Genomic DNA, 24266 nt, shown 5'->3' on the forward strand with positions numbered 1-24266 from the left:
TCCAAATTCGCGTGACTTCCATGTGGTTACTTCCCTTTTCCAAACTGAAATTAGCTGTAAAAGGAACGTTTGTGATACTTACACAAGTCCAAGCAGCTGTGACAAGGGTGTTTGATTCCGCAAAACGACATAAAATCTATGTTAACTGTGTAACTGTGTTAACTGTGTTAACTGTGTTATCAATTCTTATCGTTGTAAAATAAACTTGAAATATATCTTTAATAAAAGTGTGACATAATCTCCATTTTGAAAGTAATTTCATGAAACTACAGAGAGAACGAGTGTTTCTAAAAAGTCTACTGACGAGGGAAGAATACAAAAATAGGCTGGCGTTTCGGAACGATCGAACACGCATTCGGAAGAATCCATAAAAATACCCGTGAAACGTGCAGGACGTCATGGGGTTCGTATGGATCACAGCCACCCTCGCAAACTACCGTTTCTTCCCCCATCGTTGGCGAAGCCCACCCCTTGCCAAATCAGAAATCTGCTGCTTCCATCTCGTTCCAGCCACGATGGCTGAAAACGATCATAGAGAAAGATACATTCACAGGCGTACGCCGAACTTTTCTCTCTCTTGTTCAGTCGATCGATCATTCAACTACGAAGCAGACGATGACTAACAACAATGGTTGGAACCATGAACAACAAGGACGAGTTGCGAGGAAAACATGGGAGACTTCGATGCTTGTAGGTGTAAAGCGATACTTTCTATCTAGCAAAGATAATCGAAAACTTCATTGTTTAAAATTACTACTTTATTAAATAATTTTGTTATCGACAATCGGTGTGATATTGACAATCGCATATTTTATGGAACCTTGAAGATTTTACGAAACTTGATTTAATTTTATCTGTGTATCGATTAGTATTTATTATATTTAAGTTTGGTAAATAAGTTTGATAAAATTTGAAATTAATGGCAAATTTGAAAAGTAAAAGTAGTGAAACAGAATATCAAGGTACCTTAAAGATGAATGAAAGAAATGATCGAAGGGAAAGGGTTAAAAAAGTATAACATCGTTTGTCAGTACGTAAGTAAACAATATATTTATCATTATCGTTATTACTAAGGCACTTGTTACCGATATAAAAAGTGTACGTCACAAATTATTGCCAATGAGCATATTTAAATACTGATATTAAACAACTAATTGCTTCTCGGTATTATATAATCTCAGATGTTACAATTTTTCTTTATTGCGCCACCTAAAAAGATCAAGGAGCTCCATAAGACTTTCAATAATCTGTTTCCGTTATTCGATTGCTAATTAAACAAAAAACAATTCCCATAAAATTCACATTTACATAATTTTCCTAATTAAGGCACTTCGCAAAAAAAAAAAGGTTCTGTTTTTCGTTTTTCCCCTTTCTTCTTTCGATTCTACAACCTCCGTTCCCCACCCGCCCCACCCTCCCTCCCAACCCCAAAGTTACCCCCTGAAAACGTAACAACTAAATTGAGTTTAGACTAAAAGCAAGATACGGTATGGTAATATTAATATTATCGTTAACTAGGCAATTAAAAATAATACATTAAAATGTATCTGACCTGACACGCCCTGAAAGCTATCGCGACTAAAGTTAACGCATCGATTTAAACATTCGTTGTTAATCCTTCGTTTACGATGGGGTAACTTTCACAGATTTCTTTCTTTTTACAACGCGTAAACAATGGTTTTCGCTGAGTTGATAAGAAAGAACATACTGAGTACCAACACCTTATCTACCAGAAATTAGGCTTTCTTCTTTTTTTCATTTTCTGAGCACTAAATGGTAGTTCATCTTAGTCAAAGTTGCACCAATGGTGATTATTGTATAATATTTAATGTTAAATGACAATTTTTGTAGTAAATGAATGTTGCAGTACTATGTACCGGTAGATAAGGTATTAAGCATTGAAAATAAAAGACATTTGTGCCTTCCGACATGATTAACTATAAAATTTCTTCGCTCGCGAAAACTGAGTAATCGTACATGTTTTTAAAATAAATGATTGCTGACTACCATAGAATAATTTTTAATGAAAGATATTAAAGGAAATTTATCATTTTAAATTTTATGATTTCAATTTTATAATGAACTGATGTGTGGTAGTCAACATAACAGAACTGGAGGATTTCTTGAATCACCAGTAACTTTTATTTCCTTCTGAAGCACTTGGATTCAAAATTTCATTCCATCAGAGACTTTTAAATTTCATTAAACAATAATTGCAGTTATTAAAACTATTCTAACAACGAAAAATACTCGAGTATTAGCAAATATTCTTAGGTTTAATAAAAATATAATTGCACCTACAGTGTGAATGTTTCACACCTGAATTATTTGTTAATTCAAAATTAACCAATCAAATAAATCTTGACACTTAATTATCAGTGTTTTGAATTCATTTATAGAGCAGTATTAATCGTTGTATAAACATGTTCAATGCACTTGTGATTCAAGACCCTAACAAACTTTATAAAACAACCGATTATTTCAACTTCGCGACAATCGTAAACATTGATAAAACAAGTATTATTTATTTCTCTTGGCATCGACACACTTAACTGTAAAAGCGATCGCTTTCCAAGTCTCAGTCGAATAATACAGATAGTAACACAAAATATCGAATGGATATTACATGATCGTTTTATTATTCCCTTAAAAAATTAAAAAAAAAAGAAAGAGGTCGAATACTCGCTCTCTTCGCTCGCACGGCTAGCGTAGCAACAGAAAAAATCGGTGAAAACCGTGCTCGCGAACAATAACACCGAAAACGAAATTCTAATTAATAATTAGAAGCTTCTTCGCGAACTTTTCCTTAACGCGGGAAAAGTCGGAAGAGCTTATTACACGGTTTTATTTATACATCTATGTAACGAAATTACAAATCGATGAACGATTTTGAGTGTTGACGTAACTATTAAATGTACAGAGAATTTTGATTGTTTAACACGTTGAAATTATTCATATATCATTAAAATTTCTATTATTATGCAATCTTTATAACATATTTTTCAATCCCAACATTGATACATAACAGAATATACCATTAATCCTATATAACAATTGATTAAAAATTTTTGTATAGATGTTTAATCATATTAAGTTTGAGCTCCTATTAGTCTCTGGCCATCAACGTGTTAATAATTATAATAATTATTGGAGCTGTAAAATTATTCGAATTTCCAGTTCTAATCTTCGTATAACAAATATTTTGTTAACAAAAAATAAAACAGTACTATTTAAGAAGAAAATAGATCTCAGTCGGAATAAGTAAAAGAAATTCATTTGATCACTGGTACTCATGTCGCCTCAAATTCGTACTGAAAAAGAAAATAGTTACGTCAACCTCTAGTTTTTGTTTTCAAGCTGCCATGTAACTAAATATACGCATACTTTAATTAACAATTAACTACACGTGTTTGTTTCACGCGAAACAGACACTAGTAGAACGGCCTCTTCTTTCTTTCTTTCTTTCGCGTTTCCCAGAAAAGAAAAAATGGGGGACGAGTTTTAAAGACGAAATGATCCTTAACGCTAAAAAGAGATATTTAAAGATAATCTATAAATATCATATACTCTCTCTCTCTCCTTTTCTTTCTGTAATCTCCATAATTATAACTGTAATGTAGTATAAAACGTAAGAGAATTTTACAATCTAACAAGTGTTTTTTCTTTTCTTCTTCTCAAAATACCAATATAACTGCAATTCGTAACAAGTATAGACTTTATATATAAAAAAAATATATATATATATATTCATATTTTGTGTTCCCCTCTTCGAAGTATTTAAGGTGATTGCATAGAACAGGGTAAACCTGATCAATTTCAACGATCCTGATATACATTACAAAAATCATGATAGTCTGTACGAGTAGTAACAATAATTAACTACCAAGATCACTGAAAAAGAATTATGTATATCTTTGAACGTCACGTGTATAAGAAACATTTAGATCTGATCTTTATAATACTACATCGAGGTCATCAAAGTCGACGAGGTTTCCCCTATTCTACGTAATCACCGTATTTAAAAAGGGTTTAAAAAAAAAGAAAAAAAAAGTTTGCCTATTTTAACAATTACCACATGTTCACGTAAACATCTCGTATGGACGGTTATTGCTTTGAAAGGTGACGATTATTTGATTAGATCGTCGTTTTTTTTTACTAATCGATTGCAATGAAAAGGCACTTCGTTCAAGCATTAATTCGCTTTGTAAAATTAGTCTGAGCATTATCGACACTCGATTGCAGTGTATATATAATTGTGTGTGTATATATACATGTACGTGTATATATATGTATATACTTTGGACACCGACGATTCGAAGAAAATCTGTTTCGAATCTGAATCATACACACAACACACGGTAAACACGATTTGCTCCGTATGCCAACTTCGAAGTTATAGACGCGAGTGTGTGTTTAAAAATGCTTCGATACTTTTAGACGTCGCACCGCTTGCTTTTTGCTTCCGTAAACACCGCGCGAAGATCACCGTTATAATGTAATCAACGAATAAAATATCACCTCTCTTCCGTTATTTTTTCCCCTTCTACACGGTAGCGTATTTTTTTCCGTATAATAATTGCACTTATTTTGCATTTTCGTTACGCGTTACACGTTTCACGAATTTTCAATTGATATCTTGAAATCCCGTGAACACATCAGGTATGGTGTTCCCTAACGCTTTGACGGCCGGTGTCCGTTATTCTTCGTGTACAAATTACAAATAAAAAATCAGTAATTTTGCGGAAACTCTGTAACATAATTATACGAATAATCTCCTGTCAGGTATAAAAAGATGTCGGCCGTCAAAGCGTTAAGAAAGAATTCATTTTTTTTCCTTAATCACGCGCGAGATCCTATATGTGTACCGTTCAAAAAAATCTGATATGTCATGATACCAGATTTCTCCTCATTGTATAAACCAACGTTGATTATAAATATAATTAAACAACAATTCAACTTGTCCTATCTCCATACTATCGGGAAGATATAATAAATCGAGCTTAACACACCGTTCGCCGCGCTCTTTTCTTCTTTCTTCTCGATGATCGTGTGAGCGTGAACGCGCGTTTAAATATTATTAGGCAAAATATTCAGTCCTCTCTCTCGCTCCCTCTCGTACGATGCTTTAGTAAATAGAAATACAAACTTATATATATACAAAATGTCGGGGACCGGGGGAGGGGGACACGAATGCACTCATACACGCATACAAAAAAAGAAAACATACAAACGCTCGAACGCTCTAATAATTAAGAGAGAAAGAGAAAGACCCGAATACAATGGTCATTTACATCATGCAAGGTGTCCTAGAAAGAAAACAATCTTCTCGAAATTCTACATATCGAAGATCGCGTTCCTTTGTCCTAAGATTCCAAGAGCTTCAATCATCGTGTTTCAACAGGTGGTAAAAAAAGAAGAGAAAGATAAAATGCTGACAAGTGTTTCAGATTGTCGGAAAGCCTCGATGCTAATTAAACGGCCTGCTTAAAATTCTCGAACGCATCTTTTCAGGAAGACTCAAACAAGCTTGCCATGAACACTACATTTCTGAGGCTTCGAATTTTATAGTTCTTCTTCTTTTTCTTACCATCTTTATTTCATTAACATGGCAGCTAAAAATGAAATCTTTGTGCAGAACACGATCTTACGATTTAACGTGAACGTTTTCTAAGACACCCTACGAAATATTCCTGTATACATGATTCGTAATATACGTTGAGCATAGCGCGTTGCAATTAAGGCTCTCCTTCCTTTTCTACTTAAACTTTAAAAATTTTCTCGTTTCACGTGCGTTTTTTCCAGTATTTTTCTGTTCCTGTTTCTGTTTTTTGTTTTCTTAATGGAATAGTCGTTACTCTTTACGTTCCGTTCGGTTTAAACGTATCAAAATTGCGATATTGTTTTGTTTCTTATTTTTTTGTTTTCTTTTTTGTTTATCGAGTCGATTTCATCGATTGCTTGCCTGTCATAGACAATTCCCTCTCTCCGCACACTACAGCCACGTCAGCACGTTTTCAGGTTTTGTCGTGTTAGGGTTTATCAGCGATTGCACGTCGTCCAAAATGTCGCTACTGAAATCCTCGCTCAACTGGTGACGAATTTACCGGAAAAAAGAAACAAAAAAAGGGCGAAATTAAAATCAAAAATCTTCCGAACGTAGATCAGGCACGGTTGTCCGTTTCTGATAGGTACCTGTAACGATGGGACAAGATCGTCGGTGGAATCGATATTGTCGCTCAAAGTTGAGAGATCTGGTGTCTCCATTGGTGCACCTCCATCTACAATGACAAAACAACTTTCGACTTACACCATACTTTATAACAAAATTATTTTTTATTTAGTAATACTGTCCAACAGATATCTACTACGTACATCTCTCTACAAATATCCATTTCTATATTAATCCTTGAAAATTTTTAATACATTTGTCTACTCTTTTAACTTGTACGCAGTGCCATCTAACATTCAACTATGCAACTTAAAAACGGTCAAACACAGTAAGTACTGGTTAGATGTCCTTATAGCGGGGTGATAGACATATTCGTGATAATTGTTACTTTTTGTTGGACAGTGTAATCCTCTATGTGTTTTCTTACCACTTGTACCATCCATGTTGTCGTCGATATTCGCGAGGAAATCTTCCGGAGTGTGAGGAAGAGAATAAGCTGAACCAAGTCCCAGGCCACTGTCTGCGCTTTCTTGACGCACGTGTTGCTCATTGATTCCTGATAAGAATGGATCCATGGCGGCATCGGTGGTACTCTGTCGAAGCATCAATTCTTGCTGCAAAACGAAACAAAGCTTATTAAAAACAAATACTTCCAATAGAGTTAAATACTTGCAATTTGTAATCAATATAAATTCACGTGAAAAACATGGATTAAACACTAACTTGACGCATAATTTCCTGTTGCCGTTGTTTGAGACGTTCACGTTCCATCTGTAACGACTGAAGACGAAGTTTCTGTTGACACGCTTGCAACGTTTGATTACTCTGAATACCACCACCTGTGGGTTGCTGTTGCAGCCAATTCTGAGGTAACATAGCACCAGAAGTCGGGGCCCTTTGCAGATGCGTTGCTGTAAAACATCGATAGACTGAATGAACCACTTCGTCAAAACTTATGCTTCTACGAATAACTCTAATTCACGTACGAAAATAAAATCGCGGGGTACGAGCGACCTTTAAAGAGCATCCTACACACGAGTCGCAAGGAGGTTGTCGATGTTTGAATGAACTTACACACTGACTCAGTGTTCGAACTTGAGGTCTACGTATACAAATTACATAATGTAGTAATTTTGCTCGTGTGAAACAGTGTGAACAAAATTTGACGCTTACATAATATTTACAAACTCTGTGCTTTAAACGAGTACTCAATTTCTGAACGATCTTAGAGGAAATAAATGTGGGGACATTAAACAAAAAGAATTAATCGCATTGTTACGTGGGTTTGAATTTGCGCGGGAAAGACGCCTTACCAACTAGAGTGTACTAACTTTCTGACATTACTGTTTATAGAATAACGAATTCTGTGCCGTATACTCATTAGAAAGATCCGATAGAAGTTGTTTGCAAGGATCTGTGGAAACTTACGGATTCTAGGATCGAACCACGAGGTGGTACGCGTCTGATGATTAATGAAGTAGATCTCTCCTTCGGGAGTACGCGCCTGTTCCCAACCATCGGGCAACGGGCCTAGGGAATTTGTAGCGGCGCTCGTGGATTTCCCGTTGTCGACGGCTGCGGCCACGGCCGCCACGTTTGCCGCTGCCGCTGTTTTTCGTGGATCCTCCCATGTCGTAGTTCGCGTCAGGTGGCTGGAAAATAAAATTATAACACGGTTCAGACGGTCGTGCTATTTTGTACCGTATAGCAGCGTGGCACCGTGCAGAAACTGAATACGCCACGGCACGTACAGTTATCCACATATAGTAGGCGAATTCTAAAAATAGTTCCATTCAAAAGACGACGCGAAGGAGTAACAGCCAGGCGCCTGCCTCTAGCGAGCGTAGTTAGACGTACGGGTTTCAACGTTTTTCAATAAAACCGATACGTCTATTCAACAACTTTTTTCTGGGTCCTCTTTCACAGAGTACTTCTGTAAAATTATGGGGTATTGGGTTTAGCATTAGAGTTTGTTTTACGAACTCTGTACTATACTTACTGTCCTACACTAATATTTTATTGTACTATTATAGAATTTGGTAGTAATTGTTGGGTTAGGAAGTAGAATGTATTTACGAAATAATAATTGATGGAGACAAAGAGGTTAAAGGGTTAAAAGCTGAATCTAGAAGTTAAGACATAGGGAGGATGAAGCTGTTTCATCCGAAACGGCTTTAGTTGCACGAAAACACTACGTTTCTCGGTCGACAAAAATAGCGGCTAATGGCTGTGATTGCCGATCCCGTCTTCTTCCCTTCTACCTAACGTATTTACCTTACTCGCGTGTCATTTTTCAACCGGGAGGAAGTGGAAAACATTACACCGGAGAGTTCTTATTTACCTTCGTGAAACGAATACCTTTGCGAACCGTCTACCTCGCCTGACTCCAAAGAAATTTTAGACAACGAACATACGCTTAATACGACACCCTGTATAAGCATCGGCAAGGAAATTTTCCCATTGAACGCACCCGAATAATTTGTCGCAAAAAACTCTTAAGACCTCTTTCGAAACGGAGCCAAACGTAAATCTTAACCTTTATCCGGTCAAGGTGAGTCCAATGAACTCGAACAGATGTTGCGATTCAATTTTGATGTCGATAAGTTTCGCTCGTGGCGATAAAACGCATGGCGATATACGTCATCGTGTTTATCGATCGGTCCTTTAAAAAACGATAGTGATTTCACCGTATCGAGCTGATGAATTGTGGAACGTAAAAAAATCTGATACGATTCGATGACATAAAAGCGCTGCGAAATAACACTTATCTCGAATCGTATCGTTTCCATGTATACAATCTGCAACAATTTATTCTGCATGAAATTGATAATTTATAATACGTTTCTTGAATGAACGTATTCATCGAAACCTTCTACGCATATGAATGTTGAGTGTAGAAGATCTCTTTTGAAATGGAGCCAAACGTAAATCTTTAGTTCTGAAGGCGATCTTGAATGGAAAAATTGAAAAGATTGTGTTTTGACACGAGTGTCAATCGAATGTATCTCAGAATTTTTACAAATTTTCTGATTTTAGATAAGTAACAATGACACAGTTCAGAACACTCGAAATGATCTGTTTCGTTGAATGTTGTATAGGTACGTTTATCTCTTTAATTTCACAGAGTTAAACAGCGTAATATTCTGCCAAAACTGTCACTCATTTATATTTCCATCCATCGATGAGTCAATACGTTTCGCTTAAGACTTAAGTCATCGACGAGGACACAAACAAGTTCTCTAAATCGACGTATCGTACGTATTCCCAGTATTTTCGAGCGAGAAACAAATCTTCTTACACGGTTAATAATACCCCGCGGAACGGAACACGTTTGACGTAGTTTTAACATTAAGAGCATTATCCAATCGTAATGTATATCTGATCAAGACGCGTTAAGCTCTAACGCCACGATGACGAACAAAAATTAACGGGGCCAATATTACTTTTGTTGATCGTCAGATAAACGAATGTTTCCTTATCGATGTAACAAAATCAATCTTTCTTTCATCACGAATTTCAATTAAATTGTAAAACGTTTCTGTCCTTTGGAGGAACGAATTCTTTCGTCGCATGGCGATATGATACGTGATAATATAATGTGTAACTATACAAAATGTGGCGATATAAAACGCGCACTGATATTGTACGCGTCGATTTGGCACACGGCGATATATTTTGTAGAGCTTATTGTACAGAGCTTATAGTACTTATAGTACAGAGCGACTTGTGATACATGGTAATATAATGCATGGTGATATAATACGTGGCGATGAAACAAAGTAATATAGCATAGCGATTTAACGCGTGGTGATGTAATGCGTGATAATTTACGGTTTGCAATATATCGCGTGGTGATATAACGCGTGGAAATACAACGCGTGGTGATATAACGCGGGGTGATACAACGCGTGGTGATATAACGCGTGGTGATATAACGCGTGGTGATACAACACGTGGTGACATAACGCGTAGCAATATAACGCGGGGTAATACAACGCGTGGTGATACAACGCGTGGTGATATAACGCGTGGTGATACAACGCGTGGTGATATAACGCGTAGCAATATAACGCGGGGTGATACAACGCGTGATGATATAACGCGTGGTGATATAACGCGTGGGCATACAACGCATGGTGATATAACGCGTAGCAATATAACGCGGGGTGATACAACGCGTGGTGATATAACGCGTGGTGATATAACGCGTGGTGATACAACGCGTGGTGATATAATGCGTAGCAATATAACGCGGGGTGATACAACGCGTGGTGATACAACGCGTGGTGATACAACGCGTGGTGATATAACGCGGGGTGATACAACGCGTGGTGATATAACGCGTGGCAATATAACACATAGTAATTTAATGCGTGGCGATATAACGCGTGGCAATATAACACATAGTAATTTAATGCGTGGCAATATAACGCGAGGCGATACAATGCGTGGTAATTCGCGAATTGCAATACATCGCATGGCGATATAACGCGTGGCGATATAACGCATGGCAATAAAAATCAAATTAACATTATAAAAATTGCCAGAACTGCCGCTATTCAAAGATTGACTCAGTTATCCAAAGTATACTTTGACTTACATCCGAAATTTCAGTAAGCTCTCATTATATTGCAGACTTGCACACAGACTATCACTCTCCCACGTAGATCACGAGGAAGAATTCTGCGATATCGAAGAAAATTTTTCATCTAATTACCAAACTCCATAATGGGAGTAAATACCAAAACAGAACACATATTCCTCACAAATTAATAACCCATTACAATAAAGCGAAAAGTTGCGTCTCGTCATCCTAAATTATTCTACAAGAATAAAAATATTTCGAAACGTACAACTTCTTACCACCTAAAAAAATTATGCTCGCTTTCGCGGTAACGACCAGGAAATTTCCGCGCGTACGCTAATGATGCAAATGGGCTAAAAAAATAAGTAACGACGATAATTAAGCGATGAAAATAAATCGTAGATCAATGCGAGAGACGTTCGATCGGCGAGCACGGAGAAGAAGGATGATGGTGTTCCAAAAGCCAGCATGTCGTGGGTCTTCTCTCCGGGAGCGGTTGAATGCGTTCCAAGAGAGTCAACGTGGAGCGGGGTAGGCAACGGGTAGGCAAGGGTAAAGAATAGAAAGAAAGTAAGAAAAGAGAGGGAGAAGGTAAGCAAGTAAGCAAGCAAGTAAGCAGGCAAAGCAAGTAAGCAGGCAAGCAGGCGAACAGGCAGCAGGCAGCTCGAGAGCATCGGAGAATTACAAGAGGGTTTCTGTGTGGCGCACAGCATACGGACTACGATGTATTTTTACTCCGGACATCACGGCGCCGGACAACTCGTAAATAGACACTCTCGCACCGACGCTCTCTTTCGCCTGCTTGCTCTTCTCTCCCGACGTCGTCGTCGTCGTCGTCGTCTTCGTTGTACAGTTTCAGTTGCTTCCCTCTGGTTACTTTCTCCCTTCGAAAAGCTACCTTCGAGACGCCGAGGCGACAACCGACTTTTATCGGACATGCAAGTTTCTTCATTTAGATATATTCCATGCTTATAGAATCAGAAATATCAGGAACATGTAGCTACATTAGTCACAATTTTTCCAATATACACATGTCCCGTAAAGGGATAATTTACAAAGATCACAGAGTCCATTTTGTACGATCCTTTGTTTCTTTCGTGAAGACATCTGGAATTTTAGTTTCTCGAAAAGTGAATGAAGCCACGTGCCATGTGCCACGTGGACCAATCAGTTCAAAAGTTCCCAAACTTTTGTACCGAGAATTTCACAAAGGCTCACATGTTTTTGTACCGCGACGGAGATAAAACATCCACGAATAGCCCACGTGGATAATTAATATTCGTGTGTACATGCGTTAAAAAACTGTGAGTGGCATTGAAAGCTTGAAATACAATGACCTTGAGGGAAAAAGAAATCATAAATCAATATTCGTCGTTCCGAACCAAACAACTTTTTCTCGGGACTCCTTTTTCTTATGTGTATATGGATATAGAAGAAAATATCCGCGCTACGATTAAGTTGTCACAGACGATATTTATGGATCTACACGAAACCATTAACGGTATATGAAATTTCGACTAAAATGCGACTTGGCGCCGCTTAGCTAATCCGTACCCGGAAAACCACTTCTTTTCTTTATCTGTACAAAATCTATGTTACTTTAAGGTTACCGAAAATAGATGGATTTTCGAAGAATGTACAAGGTTCGCTTTTCAGCTTATCTCTATTTAAAATCGCCTTTAATCCTTCCGCCTCGGTTGCCGTTAATGCGAGCTCCAATACTAGAGTTGCTAATAAGAAAAGTAAGCTTTGCGCTCCTTTTAAACGTTCCTCGAAATTATACAATCTTTTTGAAGCACTTTTATCAGGCAAAGATTTCTGATATCAACAAAATCATAGCAGTTTTAATTTTCTGTAGAAGAATCTTTAAAGCTAATTTTCTGTATGTTCTAAATGTTCTATTAATTTTGTAAATGATGATTTTCTATTTTTATGTGGATGACGTTTAAAGGAAATTTGTATTTGATAATGGATGAAATACGTGGAAGTTTGAGTATGTTTTAACGGTGATCGCTAATTGTAAAGTCGAACGAAGCGACAAGCAAAGAAGCGAGGACACTCGCGCTGCCTTGAACTTTCGATACATTCGAGGTATTCACGAGGATTTGTCCTCCTATCTGGTATTCGCGTTTGCTGCCTAAGACTTCTTTACCAGTAGTGTCTACAGGTGTGTCGGGGTCTTTAGCCTCCGTCTAACCGAGTAAAAACGTCGATCCTCGCGGACGTATTATAATATCTACGGTGTTCGAGAAGTCCCTATAAACTTTTCCTATCTTATTTCCTATGTGCACTAAAAGTAGAGGAATGGAGGACTTAGGTATACAATTTCAAGTTTAGAATTTTGAACAGTGGAGATTTGGAAATTGAAAAATTTGAAAATTTTGGAATTTAGGGAATTTTGGGATTTGGGAATTTTGGGATTTGGGAATTTTGGGATTTGGGAATTTTGGGATTTGGGAATTTTGGGATTTGGGAATTTTGGGATTTGGGAATTTTGGGATTTGGGAATTTTGGGATTTGGGAATTTTGGGATTTGGGAATTTTGGGATTTGGGAATTTTGGGATTTGGGAATTTTGGGATTTGGGAATTTTGGGATTTGGGAATTTTGGGATTTGGGAATTTTGGGATTTGGGAATTTTGGGATTTGAGAATTTTGGGAATTTGGGGAAATTTGGAATTTGGGAAATTTGGGATTTGGGAATTTTGGGATTTGGGAATTTTGGGAATTTGGGGAAATTTGGGATTTGGGAATTTTGGAATTTTGGAATTTGGGAATTTTGGGATTTGGGAATTTTGGGAATTTTGGGAATTTGGGGAAATTTGGGATTTGGGAATTTTGGAATTTTGGAATTTGGGAATTTTGGGATTTGGGAATTTTGGGAATTTTGGGAATTTGGAAATTTTGGAATTTGGGAATTTTGGGAATTTGGAAATTTTGGGAATTTGGAAATTTTGGGATTTGGGAATTTTGGGAATTTTGGGAATTTTGGGATTTGGGAATTTTGGGATTTGGGAATTTTGGGAATTTGGGAATTTTGGAATTTGAGAATTTTGGGATTTGGGAATTTTGGGAATTTGGAAATTTTGGGATTTGGGAAATTTTGAAATTGGAATTTGGGAATCTAGGGATATGGAAATTTAGGGATTTGGGAATCTAGGGATTTGGAAATTTAGGGATATGGAAATCTAGGGATTTGGAAATTTAGGGATATGGAAATCTAGGGATTTGGAAATTTAGGGATATGGAAATCTAGGGATCTGGGAATCTAGGGATTTAGAAATCTAGGGATTTAGGAATTTTTGGATTTGGGAGATTAGAAATTTGGGAATTTAGAGATTCAGAAATTCAGAAATTCGGAAATTCAGAAATTCAGAAGTTCAGAAATTCGAAAATTCAAAAGTTCAGTAATTCAAGAATTCGAGAATTCAAGAATTCAAAAATTGAGAAATTCCAAAATTCAGAAATTGTAAAATTGAAGAATTCGAATACTTAAAAAATAAGAACTCAACAATTACCGAAAATAGTAAAAAAAAAGTCGAAATAACAAAAGAAAATCATAGAAATAAATGTTAAGACTTGTCGAACACCCCGTACTTTACGGGAAAGAGCACGACCTACTCTCCCGTCCGCAGGTAAACGACGATTACTATAATGCGCACACATTCACATCGTGCTCACGCGGTCCCACTGTAATACAAATAGATCGAACGTGACGTACGCGTAAAATAAAGTCTGGCCGTGTATCGTTTATCTCGCGTTTTTAATTCTCTCATCGCGTCACACGGATATTATTTATCGCTTTACCTTTCGCTTATCGAAAGAAACGTCTTTCGAGAGACGATACACGAATGGAAAAACCTCTCGCGCACGGTCGTTGTCGTCCACCGTATTATCGCCATTCGCCACACCGCGAAGACTATGTGTAGCTAACGCAAACTCGCGCACATGCTTGCGTACATTAATTTTTTTCTCATTTTATTCTCCTTCTATTACGTGCTATTCAACAGTTTCCGCTCGTTATTGTCTGAAATTTGTTTAACTTTTTGTCAAGGGACAATCGAAAGACGCGACATCGTTTTTACACGATGCGTTATTTTTCATGTGGCATAGATTCTAAATATCGGACAGGGAGGAAAAACATGCGTCCACGTTGCTCTAACTGACCCTGAACGTAACAGGATGCCGATGTCGCATGAACGCAACTTTCACTGCATTCGAAAATGCACGCTAAACGTCCTCGAAACGAATTTGCAGGTAAAACGATCTGCGTTCGATTCCGCTTGTCAATCAGTTTTTCTACGCGATAATTACGAAGCGGTAACGAGACCACAAGGATACTCATTCACCACAAATCAATTGCCATTAACCTTTTACGACAGCAGTTATGCGCCGACAAAATTTATTACTCGGATATCGAATTCAGGTAATTAAATTTCTGATCTATTTTAAGTTTCATAAAACTTGTCTACCATTTTTAATATAACGAGAATGAGAAATAACTTCATAGTGACTCATGTGCGAGAATAGGTATCCCTAGATTCTTCGAATTCACTAGCTCTCTTCTTAAGATCTAATTTAAAATGTATCAGAACTTAGTGTTCGTCGGAAATAATAATAAAATTGAATAACAAAACGAAGTCTTGAAGAATTTATGCAACAGCGAATTTTCGTGCTATTCCGATTAATTCAGACCTATTCTCAGCTAGTTTCATTCGTAATCGCTTAGGTATCGTTCGATTTTTCGGCATTTCCAGGAATTTCGGAAGACTCGACACAGGGTCCGACCGCCAAAAAGCTGGACCACGAGCCAGAAATGCGAAACACGGATGAACAACACCGAATGGCAGCTCGATAAAGCGGAATCGTAGGAGAGACCGAGAGAGTCGCACGAATTCCACGGATAAAATGTGTGACTCTGCTCGTGACTAATGTTTCGTCAAATGATACAGTTGACGGAAAACCTTGGATGCCTTCTCGTCGTGTCTCGTGTGTTCACCTGGCGGCGAAACGTGTTTCTCGAGCTGCCAAGACGTTTTGCGAGCACACGTCTATAGGGTGTTGCGAAGAAAAGAGTAACACGAGTGCTTTCGAACGATAGCGCATTCATCGAGAATCTGGTACTCCGTATAGCGGGTATTATTTATATCATGACCCTCCGTCACGTTCTCAACAAATCTATAAGCTCGAAAATATCGTGAGAACGTTTTTTGTAGACCAACAAACTTACTGCATAGAATTACGAAATAAAAAAAAATTTCTAGTGATGGATTTGAACGTGCGAAATTTTTATTATGAGTTTGTACATTATACCACCTGAGCAACTTCGCTATCTTACAAATTTTTGTAATATACTTAATAAGTGTAGAAGTTTAATATTAAACCTAACTATCTGTAATCTATACCCAAAATTTATATTGCATTCCAACAATGGTTTTATTACGAAGTAAAAAAGAAATTTCTAGTGATGGATTTGAACGTGCGAAATTTCTATTATGAGTTTGTGCCTTATACCACCTGAGCGACTTCGCTATCTTAAAAATTTTGATAACATACTTAATAAATGTGGAAGTTTAATATTAAACCTAAGTGTCTGTAATCTATGTCCAAAATTTAGATTGCATTCCAAGAACGTTCATCTATAAATTGTTCATAATTAAATTGTAGACCTTAGAAATTTTATTTCTAAGAAATCTAGGAAGTCCGAAGTGTACGAAATTGTTGAAAGAAAAGAGAAGAAAAGAAGATTCCTGTGTTTCGCCAAAGTCATTTCGTTTCGTCGGAATACAGTTGCTTTCCTCGCTGGTATGTAATACGCGAAGCTAGGTAACGGGACTAACGTATAACATTATACACGGCGAGGTGAGGTTGCGTTGGCCGCTTAAGCGCGGGGAAACGAAAAATCGAAGAAAAAATAAAAGTATGATACAGATAAAGCTGGCAGAAATTTCGCGATGTGAACGATGCTGGCAGAGAAACCGGCGGAAGGAGAACGTGTTTCGTCTCCTTAACGAGGAGCAAACGCTTTAAACGGTTCGCGTACCTCTTTCTCCCGGTATCTTTATTTTCTAATCGAAATATACGCGGTGGTCACCCGTGTTCGCTGACATAAATCTGATTGATGCACTTTTATACGAGAATATATCTAATTTTACTGATGCTTCACATCGAGCAAATTTAAAAAATTTCGAAATAGTAAATATTAAAAAACTACTTCGTTTTTTAAAAGATTTGGATGAAGGACACAGGATAGAATAAATTCAGATAATTGCGTTTTGTAAAATACATCAGTTTATTAATTAAAATACTGTTTGCTAACTTCCTACGTCTTCTAACAATTTTTCCTTCCCTACATTGTACCCTACCCTACGTTATATAAAATTAGTAATTACCTAATTTATAATTAAATATCGAGCCGTAAAGAGTGAACCACCCTGTAGGCCTTTAACTTAAAAAACGATTCGAGTATAAAAGAAAGATATACATATACATGTATTTATAGAACGAAACTTTATCTACAATTTGAAGTAAGATATAAACAAGAGAGAGAAAATAGTAGCTCAGGAACTAGAATGGCAGAGTCCTGCACTTGACGCAGACTTTCGCGATGCAAGCCATAATAACTGCAATTGTCATCTAAAACAAAAAATGTTTCAAATTTTAATATCTACATGAAACTTGCTAGGGAAGTACCTGAGGATTTTCAGAAATATTATTAAACAGGAAGAACAAAATACTCGGCCTTAAAATTAAGGATGAAAGTATGAATTAAAGGAAAACTGATCCTCAGGTACTTTCCTACCAAATTCAATTTAGATATCGAAATTTCAAACATTCTTTGTTTCGCATTATCCTGCGTAATTACCCGAAACCTATTCCGACTTGTAATCAGGAAACAGTGTAATTTACACGTAACGGAGTTTCTAGAAGCATCGAGTCTCCCGTTGAACACCCTGTAGAAACGGGATCGAAGAGGGCATTTCCTAGAAGTCGTCTTTTTTTTTCAAACAGTCACTTTGTTCGTCCCTCGAATCACGTTTCAATTACGCAAATTAGATTCTAATAAGTCCCGCTTCTGGATAAGATCCAAAAGCTCGCGGTGACGGCCACATAGAGGTAATTGGACGAACGAGCGAAGAAGACGAGGAATAAGAGAGAGAGAAAACACCGGGTGCCGTCAGGCCAGTCATTACTGCCATAATACAACACAACCGTGGCCTCTCGCTTCGTTGCACTTCTTTTGCATCGAAACATTTACACATCGAGGAACTCTCCGCGCCTCCTGTTACGTGTCTTTATCGGGGATCGTCATGCTTTTTCCTTCTCCGCGAACGACCATTCAACGTTTCTGATATGGACACTGCCCACTCGCAATCGTTTCGATCATTCGTGTAATGAGTTAGGAGCCAGATGCAACAGCGATATAACCGATGGCGTTCAAACTTTAGAAAAATATAGTTTACTTGCGTTAAAATTATGAGTATTCATTTTCCTGTTTTAAAGCGTTATATAGTTAACTATATATGTAGTCGTATTATATTATTTTATATTATATATTATATTATATTTTATTAACTATGTATATACATACATATGTGTACATATATATGTATATGTATGTATGCATGCATGTGTGTATATATGTATGTATGCATGTATGTATGTATGCATGTGTGCATATATGTGTGTATACATGTATGTATGTATGTATGCATGTGTGTATGCATATGTGCATATATGTGTGTATGCATGTATGTATGCATGTATGTATGTATGTATGTATATTATATGTGTGTGTATGTATTTATATTTATATGATTATATAAATAATATAATATATAATATAAAATAATATGTGTATAAATTACAACCACTATACAATCACATTACAGTTGTACTATATCAACTGTGATATCATTGTATAGTGCTTGTAATGTATGGTACGATTGTAATATATAGTACAATTCTATTCTAGAATTCTATCAATAGCACATTCTTTTAGATACAAAATTGAAGCGGTACTCTGGAAGTCTATTAATAGACATTTTGTATATTTTTCTAAAAAATCCGAGTGCAAAATGTATACTTAACTTTGGACTCTGATATATTTTTTTATACACCGTCTTATGCTAATAATAGCATGTTAACAAATTAAGTTTAAAATTAAACTCAAGAAAACGATTTAATTTATATCTGGTCTTTTTTCGATTAAATAATATTTATCGGATCGGAGGCAAAATAAATTGATCAAAATCTCGATACTCGCATACGCGATAGCCGTGTGTAATTATTAACTCCTTTCGTTTACCTTCATTCCGCTTCCTGCATTGCAAATGGACGCGTTACGAACAGCTGTTAGATGCTTCCGATGTAAAAAAAAATATATATATATATATGAAGCATTTCACGAGGAAAACACGGATCTACGTAACGCGACTGAAAAATTTCGTAGAATCTACACGAATGTTGATTCATAATTCTTTTCTAAATTTGTAACGGGCGTACGGTTTTTGCTTCTATCGTGTATTTAACCCTTCCGCTTTGAATGACGTATACATACGTCACTAAAGATCAACTATCGTCTGCGAATCACGTACGCGTCTGTATACAAAACTTTATTTTAAGAATCAAAAATAAATAACGTGAAAGTAAGGTCGTCAAGAGATAAGAAAATTTATTTATGTATAAAATAAATGTTATCTACAATTTTACTTTTCACTAAATTTTTCTAATTTATGTGATTCAAATTTCCCGCCTTTTCTTCCAAGTTCAACAAATCTTATAAATTAACTAAAAGATTAATACACAACTTCCTGTACACGTATCTTATCAAATAATTTGGTAAAATCTGTTAAAAATTTAGTAACTAAATTTACTTACTAAAAATTTACTTTATAAGATTTACAAGGCAAACGATTAAAGCTGCATTATTGATTACCTAACCTAATCATTTGCGAGTAATTAAATAACAATTAGCAAGAACAGTTATCCAGGAAATTACCCTTCGAATTACTTGAACCTTTCTAACGTGTGGTCTACGATGATGGCCGCCAACTCGATTTCGAGTTTCGAGTTTCGAGCGTCGGACTCGCGAAACATCGATACCTGCGCGAGCAATCGGAACGGAAACGCAGCAGACGCGATACGCGCCAACAAACGTTCGTTTTCCCTGAAAGAAACTGTTCTTCGACGAAACGATTCACCGGCACGCTCGATGATCTAACTCTAACCTTCAGAAGCTCACCGGAAGCGATAAGCTTGATTATTAAAGTATAACGAACACGGTATTAAATTCGAAAGTGTACGAAGAAAAATTTTTGCATAAAGGACCGTCCGGTCGGTTCTCACGGAACGGTGAAACGCAGTTCCCGGTATTCTTCAAAAACCGACCCTCCTCCGTCCTATTCGTTCTCACGAATTTTTAGCGGCAGGTAAGGATATATCTCGCAGGTGAAAACAGAAATGGACGCTTAAGCTCAGGTAAAAGCCTCCTCTGAAAAGAAGAGAGCGGACAGGAACGGCTCTTCTCGAGTTTTTTCTCCCTTCCCCGTTCTCCTCGTTCGCAAATAAGAAACGAGAGGAGAAAAAAGGAGGCGAAGAACAATAGTCTTCGCTTCGGTCAGCTTTTTAAAGGCGGAACACCGAAAGCTAGAACGATGAATATTCAGAAAACCGACTGAATGGAACCGACGGACTTTCTTTCTTTTCTCGGTATATCTGTTATCGAGAGCAGCGTATCGATTATCACCGGTATATCTTGACGTGACATCAGCCACTACTGCCTCGAAATTGTAATCAGACGAGTAAGGAGAACAAACCGTTCGAGAACCGATGAAATATTTCAATCTCTTATTGACGTTTCGAATTTCAAAATAATACAGATCTTGAAATTATCTCGAAGTTCGATTATTGACATGTGGAAGAAATGACAGCTCTCGATACAGCGAGATATCGTATTTTATAAATTACATTAATTTGTACGTAAGAAAATCTGGAATACGAAAGAAGCAACAGGGTTAAAGTTCGAGGCGATGATCACCCCAAGCGAAGAAACGTGGTAGAAAGGACGTGGCCGGGTCAAAGACAGGTGGGTGGAAGGAAGGAAGGAGGTGAACGAGGCGACAAAGCAGACAAGGGAGCGTTTCCCACGACAGGTGACACGTGGGAATCCTAGTCACGGCGCAGGTGGATCAGGTTAAACGTGCCGGGATGGAAGAGGGGACTCGAAGCGGGAAGAGGAGGAGAGAGGGCTGGATGTATCGGGTAGGCGGTTCGTGGATCGACGAGGAGAAACAACGAGCGAGAAAGATGAGAGAGAATGGGATGCACGGCGAAGAAGTGGGGAGAAGACATGGCCGAGAAATGGAGGAACGAAGAAACAACGATGAGTAAGTACGAGGTGGCGATAAAGACAGTAACGGCCTTGAGGTATGTGGGACCCCAACACACCGAGAAAATACGTTCAACAGCGTCATACAGCACGAACGGATGAATTCTCTGATAAACCGTCCGATCGAATGCGACTCGCTTTTGGAATCGTTAACGTAGAATCGATTCGGAGAAGTTAACGGTGAATACATGAGAAATCACCGGGAGGATCACCTGTTTTCGTAACGATTTCGAAAATGTCACGTCCGCGTCCGCTTCGTATTCTCTCCGTATCTTCGTTCAGATAATGCCTTAAGAGGATCAGCGAACGCGAAACTACGTTTAACGAGGAAACCTTAAGAGCGTTCGAGAAGGATTCCGTCGATCCTAACGAGTCGAGCACGATCCCATTGACGAGGTACGGTTCGAAGAAACGGCAGGCGGTCGGTTCGCTTTAATCGTGATAAAGCATTAGTTATAATGCAAGCCCGACGCGCGTAAGCGTACAAGTTATTCACCGCGTAAGGTCGACATTTTGATTGATTACGAATGTAATAAAACTTATTTTTATGACATAACGTACATTCAGATGCAACGAAGACTTCCTAAAGGGAGCTTTTACACTTCTGTTAAATCCTACTTTCTTGAAATTTCATTCTTTCTTTAACGTTGCTGATCGAGCATAGTAAAAATTCGCTGAATGAATAACCACGCGTTGTATCACTACGCGTTATAACACCACACATTGCATAGTCTCGTTATGGTTACCACGCGTTGTATAGCATCGTGTAATGTCACCACGCTTGTATAATCTCACGTTGTATCACCACACGTATAATCTCACATCATATGACCACGCGTTGTACAGCCTCGTGTATTAGCACACATTGTACAGCCTCACGTTGCTACCACAGTAGTTATGCTACCACGCGTATAGGTTCATGTTAAATCAACTTGCATCTACGTTACGTTTCCTAACTTGTCCGAAAATCAAAAGCAAACGTGCTCCTTTCCTACAGATAATTAAAGGAAAACTACGTTGCACCCGAGTGTACTCGATGTCCATAGGTTTAAACCAGTGTTTTCGAAGGGGATTTGATGAATATTGTATAGTGTACACTGTAGAAAGGCGGCCCGCAGGAAGGCGACAGGTCCGATTCTAATAAACGGGAAAAGAAGAGACGCAAAGAAAACACAGCGAGAGCGAGAAAGAGAAGACGTAGAAGAAGTAGAACTCACTTGAGGAAGTAGATTTGTCCCTCGGGGGTGCGCGCCTGTTCCCATCCATGTGGCAGGGGACCCAGGTCGTCGACCGTACTGATGACGTCGTAGCTGCGTTGCTTAGGGTGATGGTGGTGACGCGCGTGCGGCTGGGGCGCGTGCTGAGGCGCCTGCTGAGCCGAGGCGTAGGTTTGCTGAAGAGAGGCCGGGCTGCTGTGGGCGCGAGGATGAGCAACGGTGAGGCCAGCCGCGGCCGCGGCCGCGACAGCAGCCGCAGCCGCACCTGCGGCGTTCGATCCGCTACCACCGCTGTTTCCACTTCCACCGGTAGCTGCACCTGCTGCCCCGGTAGCCGGTGTGGCACCGGTCGCGTTTCCACCGGGTGCACCACTGCCGCCGACCGCTGCGACGGCCGCTGTACCGAACGCCGAATCCGCCGAATTCTCCCGGGAATGCGAAATCGAGGGACTCTTGCTACCCGTCGACGGTGGATTGAAGAAGGAATCTGGTAGATTGCGCATGCGCAGTGGTACTTGCAGCGGACGCTTCGAGTCTGGCTTCAGGACGCTGTCGAAGAGCGCCTGTAGATCCGATTCAGAGTTTTGATCGATCCTTACCACGAGATTACTCTTCGACAACTGGTCCACGTCCTGGTTCAGCGCCATTTTGGATCACGCACTCTAATGCGCTTCTCGTGTCTTTCTCTCTCTCTGGCTCTGTTGTCTCTCCTCGTGTCCTGTACACTGGCTACCTTTCGTTCTTCTTTATTTCCGTCTCTCTTTCTCTCCCACCTTCCCGTCTTCTCCTATCTATCTCCTCTCGTTCTCGTCTTTCTCTTTCACCACCGTACCGAATCTTTTCTTCTCTACCTCTCCCTATCTCCTTCTTTCTCCCTTTTACGCGACGTTCGCTGTTCGCTTTTACGGTATACCTAGAGGCATTCGTAAACGACACACCACCAGTCTCTTCTCTATACGACTCGTACACACCGTCTCGCTCGCCTCCGTCACTCCTCGGTTCCTCGACAACGCGATAGCTTCTTCTCTTTTCCACCTGTGCGTTTCGCGCGAGACAACAAAACAAGCAGGACAATGCCGTCGCCGCCGCCGCCGCCACCGCCGTCGCTGCCGCCGTCGTTGCAACTACCACAAGCTCCCCTCGTACCGGTACCCTCGACAATACCCTCGAATTCCTCAACGAGCTACGTCTCCTCTCCACCTTTTACCACGATATCGCGCACCAGGAGAAATCGACTCGTTTTGCTAGCCGGCCGTCTAGCAAACGAGTGCTAGCGTTCACCGTGCGTGGACACGCGATTACGTACAGGGCCTAGAAACTCCCGTGTGTGAGACTGTTGCTCGAGTATAGGCACCATCTGCTGGCCATCGTTCTAGTTAAACTGACTTGGCGGCATATACAAAAGTCGTTTCGTTAAATACCTCGTACTTGAAACCAGACTGCGTTAAGTCTTACTCTTCAAGCTTTGAGACATTACAAATCAAACGTACAGAAACCTTAAAACATTTGTCGTACTAAATAACTTAGAAAGTAATCATTTTTATCGTTGGAAAATATGACAAATTTGAAATGGTAAACATGTATGCTGTTTTTTTAAATAATTAACTCGATATATTCTAGATCTAAAGCCCAGATACTCTTCTTATTTAAACATTTTGCATTTAGCCACAATGATGATTATTATATTGAAAATAGAATTATTTTGAAAATTGAAATGACGTCGTTACTATTGAATGTAAACGGAAAATATTGAACTAGTCGAAACAATGATATTGTTGTAGCTATCACTAAAAGAATCGATATCATTGCGAAAGCGGTAAAGGATTTTTAAAATTGTAATTTTTCAAATAGATGAATGTATGTTTTGTACACTTATTTTTTTATCGTTCAAGTACCTTTGTATCCT

At 38.6% G+C, this 24266-nt stretch overlaps 1 protein-coding gene and 1 long non-coding RNA gene across 2 annotated transcripts; one reads left to right on the forward strand and one right to left on the reverse strand.

The window, feature by feature from the left end:
- Positions 1-1023: 1023 nt before the first annotated feature.
- On the reverse strand, positions 1024-23687 carry yki (Transcriptional coactivator yki). The gene is made up of 6 exons (XM_076541983.1): positions 22361-23687; positions 7598-7821; positions 6893-7080; positions 6597-6783; positions 6193-6278; positions 1024-6088 (listed from the first exon to the last, which is right to left on the reverse strand). Exons 1-6 carry the CDS (start codon positions 23005-23007, stop codon positions 5993-5995), a joined length of 1428 nt encoding a protein of 475 aa, XP_076398098.1. The 5' UTR covers positions 23008-23687; the 3' UTR covers positions 1024-5992.
- On the forward strand, positions 14247-16030 carry LOC105661968 (uncharacterized). Its single transcript, XR_013041534.1, has 2 exons — positions 14247-15179; positions 15511-16030. It is a non-coding gene; the product is annotated as an uncharacterized LOC105661968 (long non-coding RNA).
- Positions 23688-24266: the final 579 nt, after the last annotated feature.

This window comes from Megachile rotundata, chromosome 2 (assembly GCF_050947335.1).
Source record: "Megachile rotundata isolate GNS110a chromosome 2, iyMegRotu1, whole genome shotgun sequence".
Taxonomy (NCBI): Eukaryota; Metazoa; Arthropoda; class Insecta; order Hymenoptera; family Megachilidae; genus Megachile; species Megachile rotundata.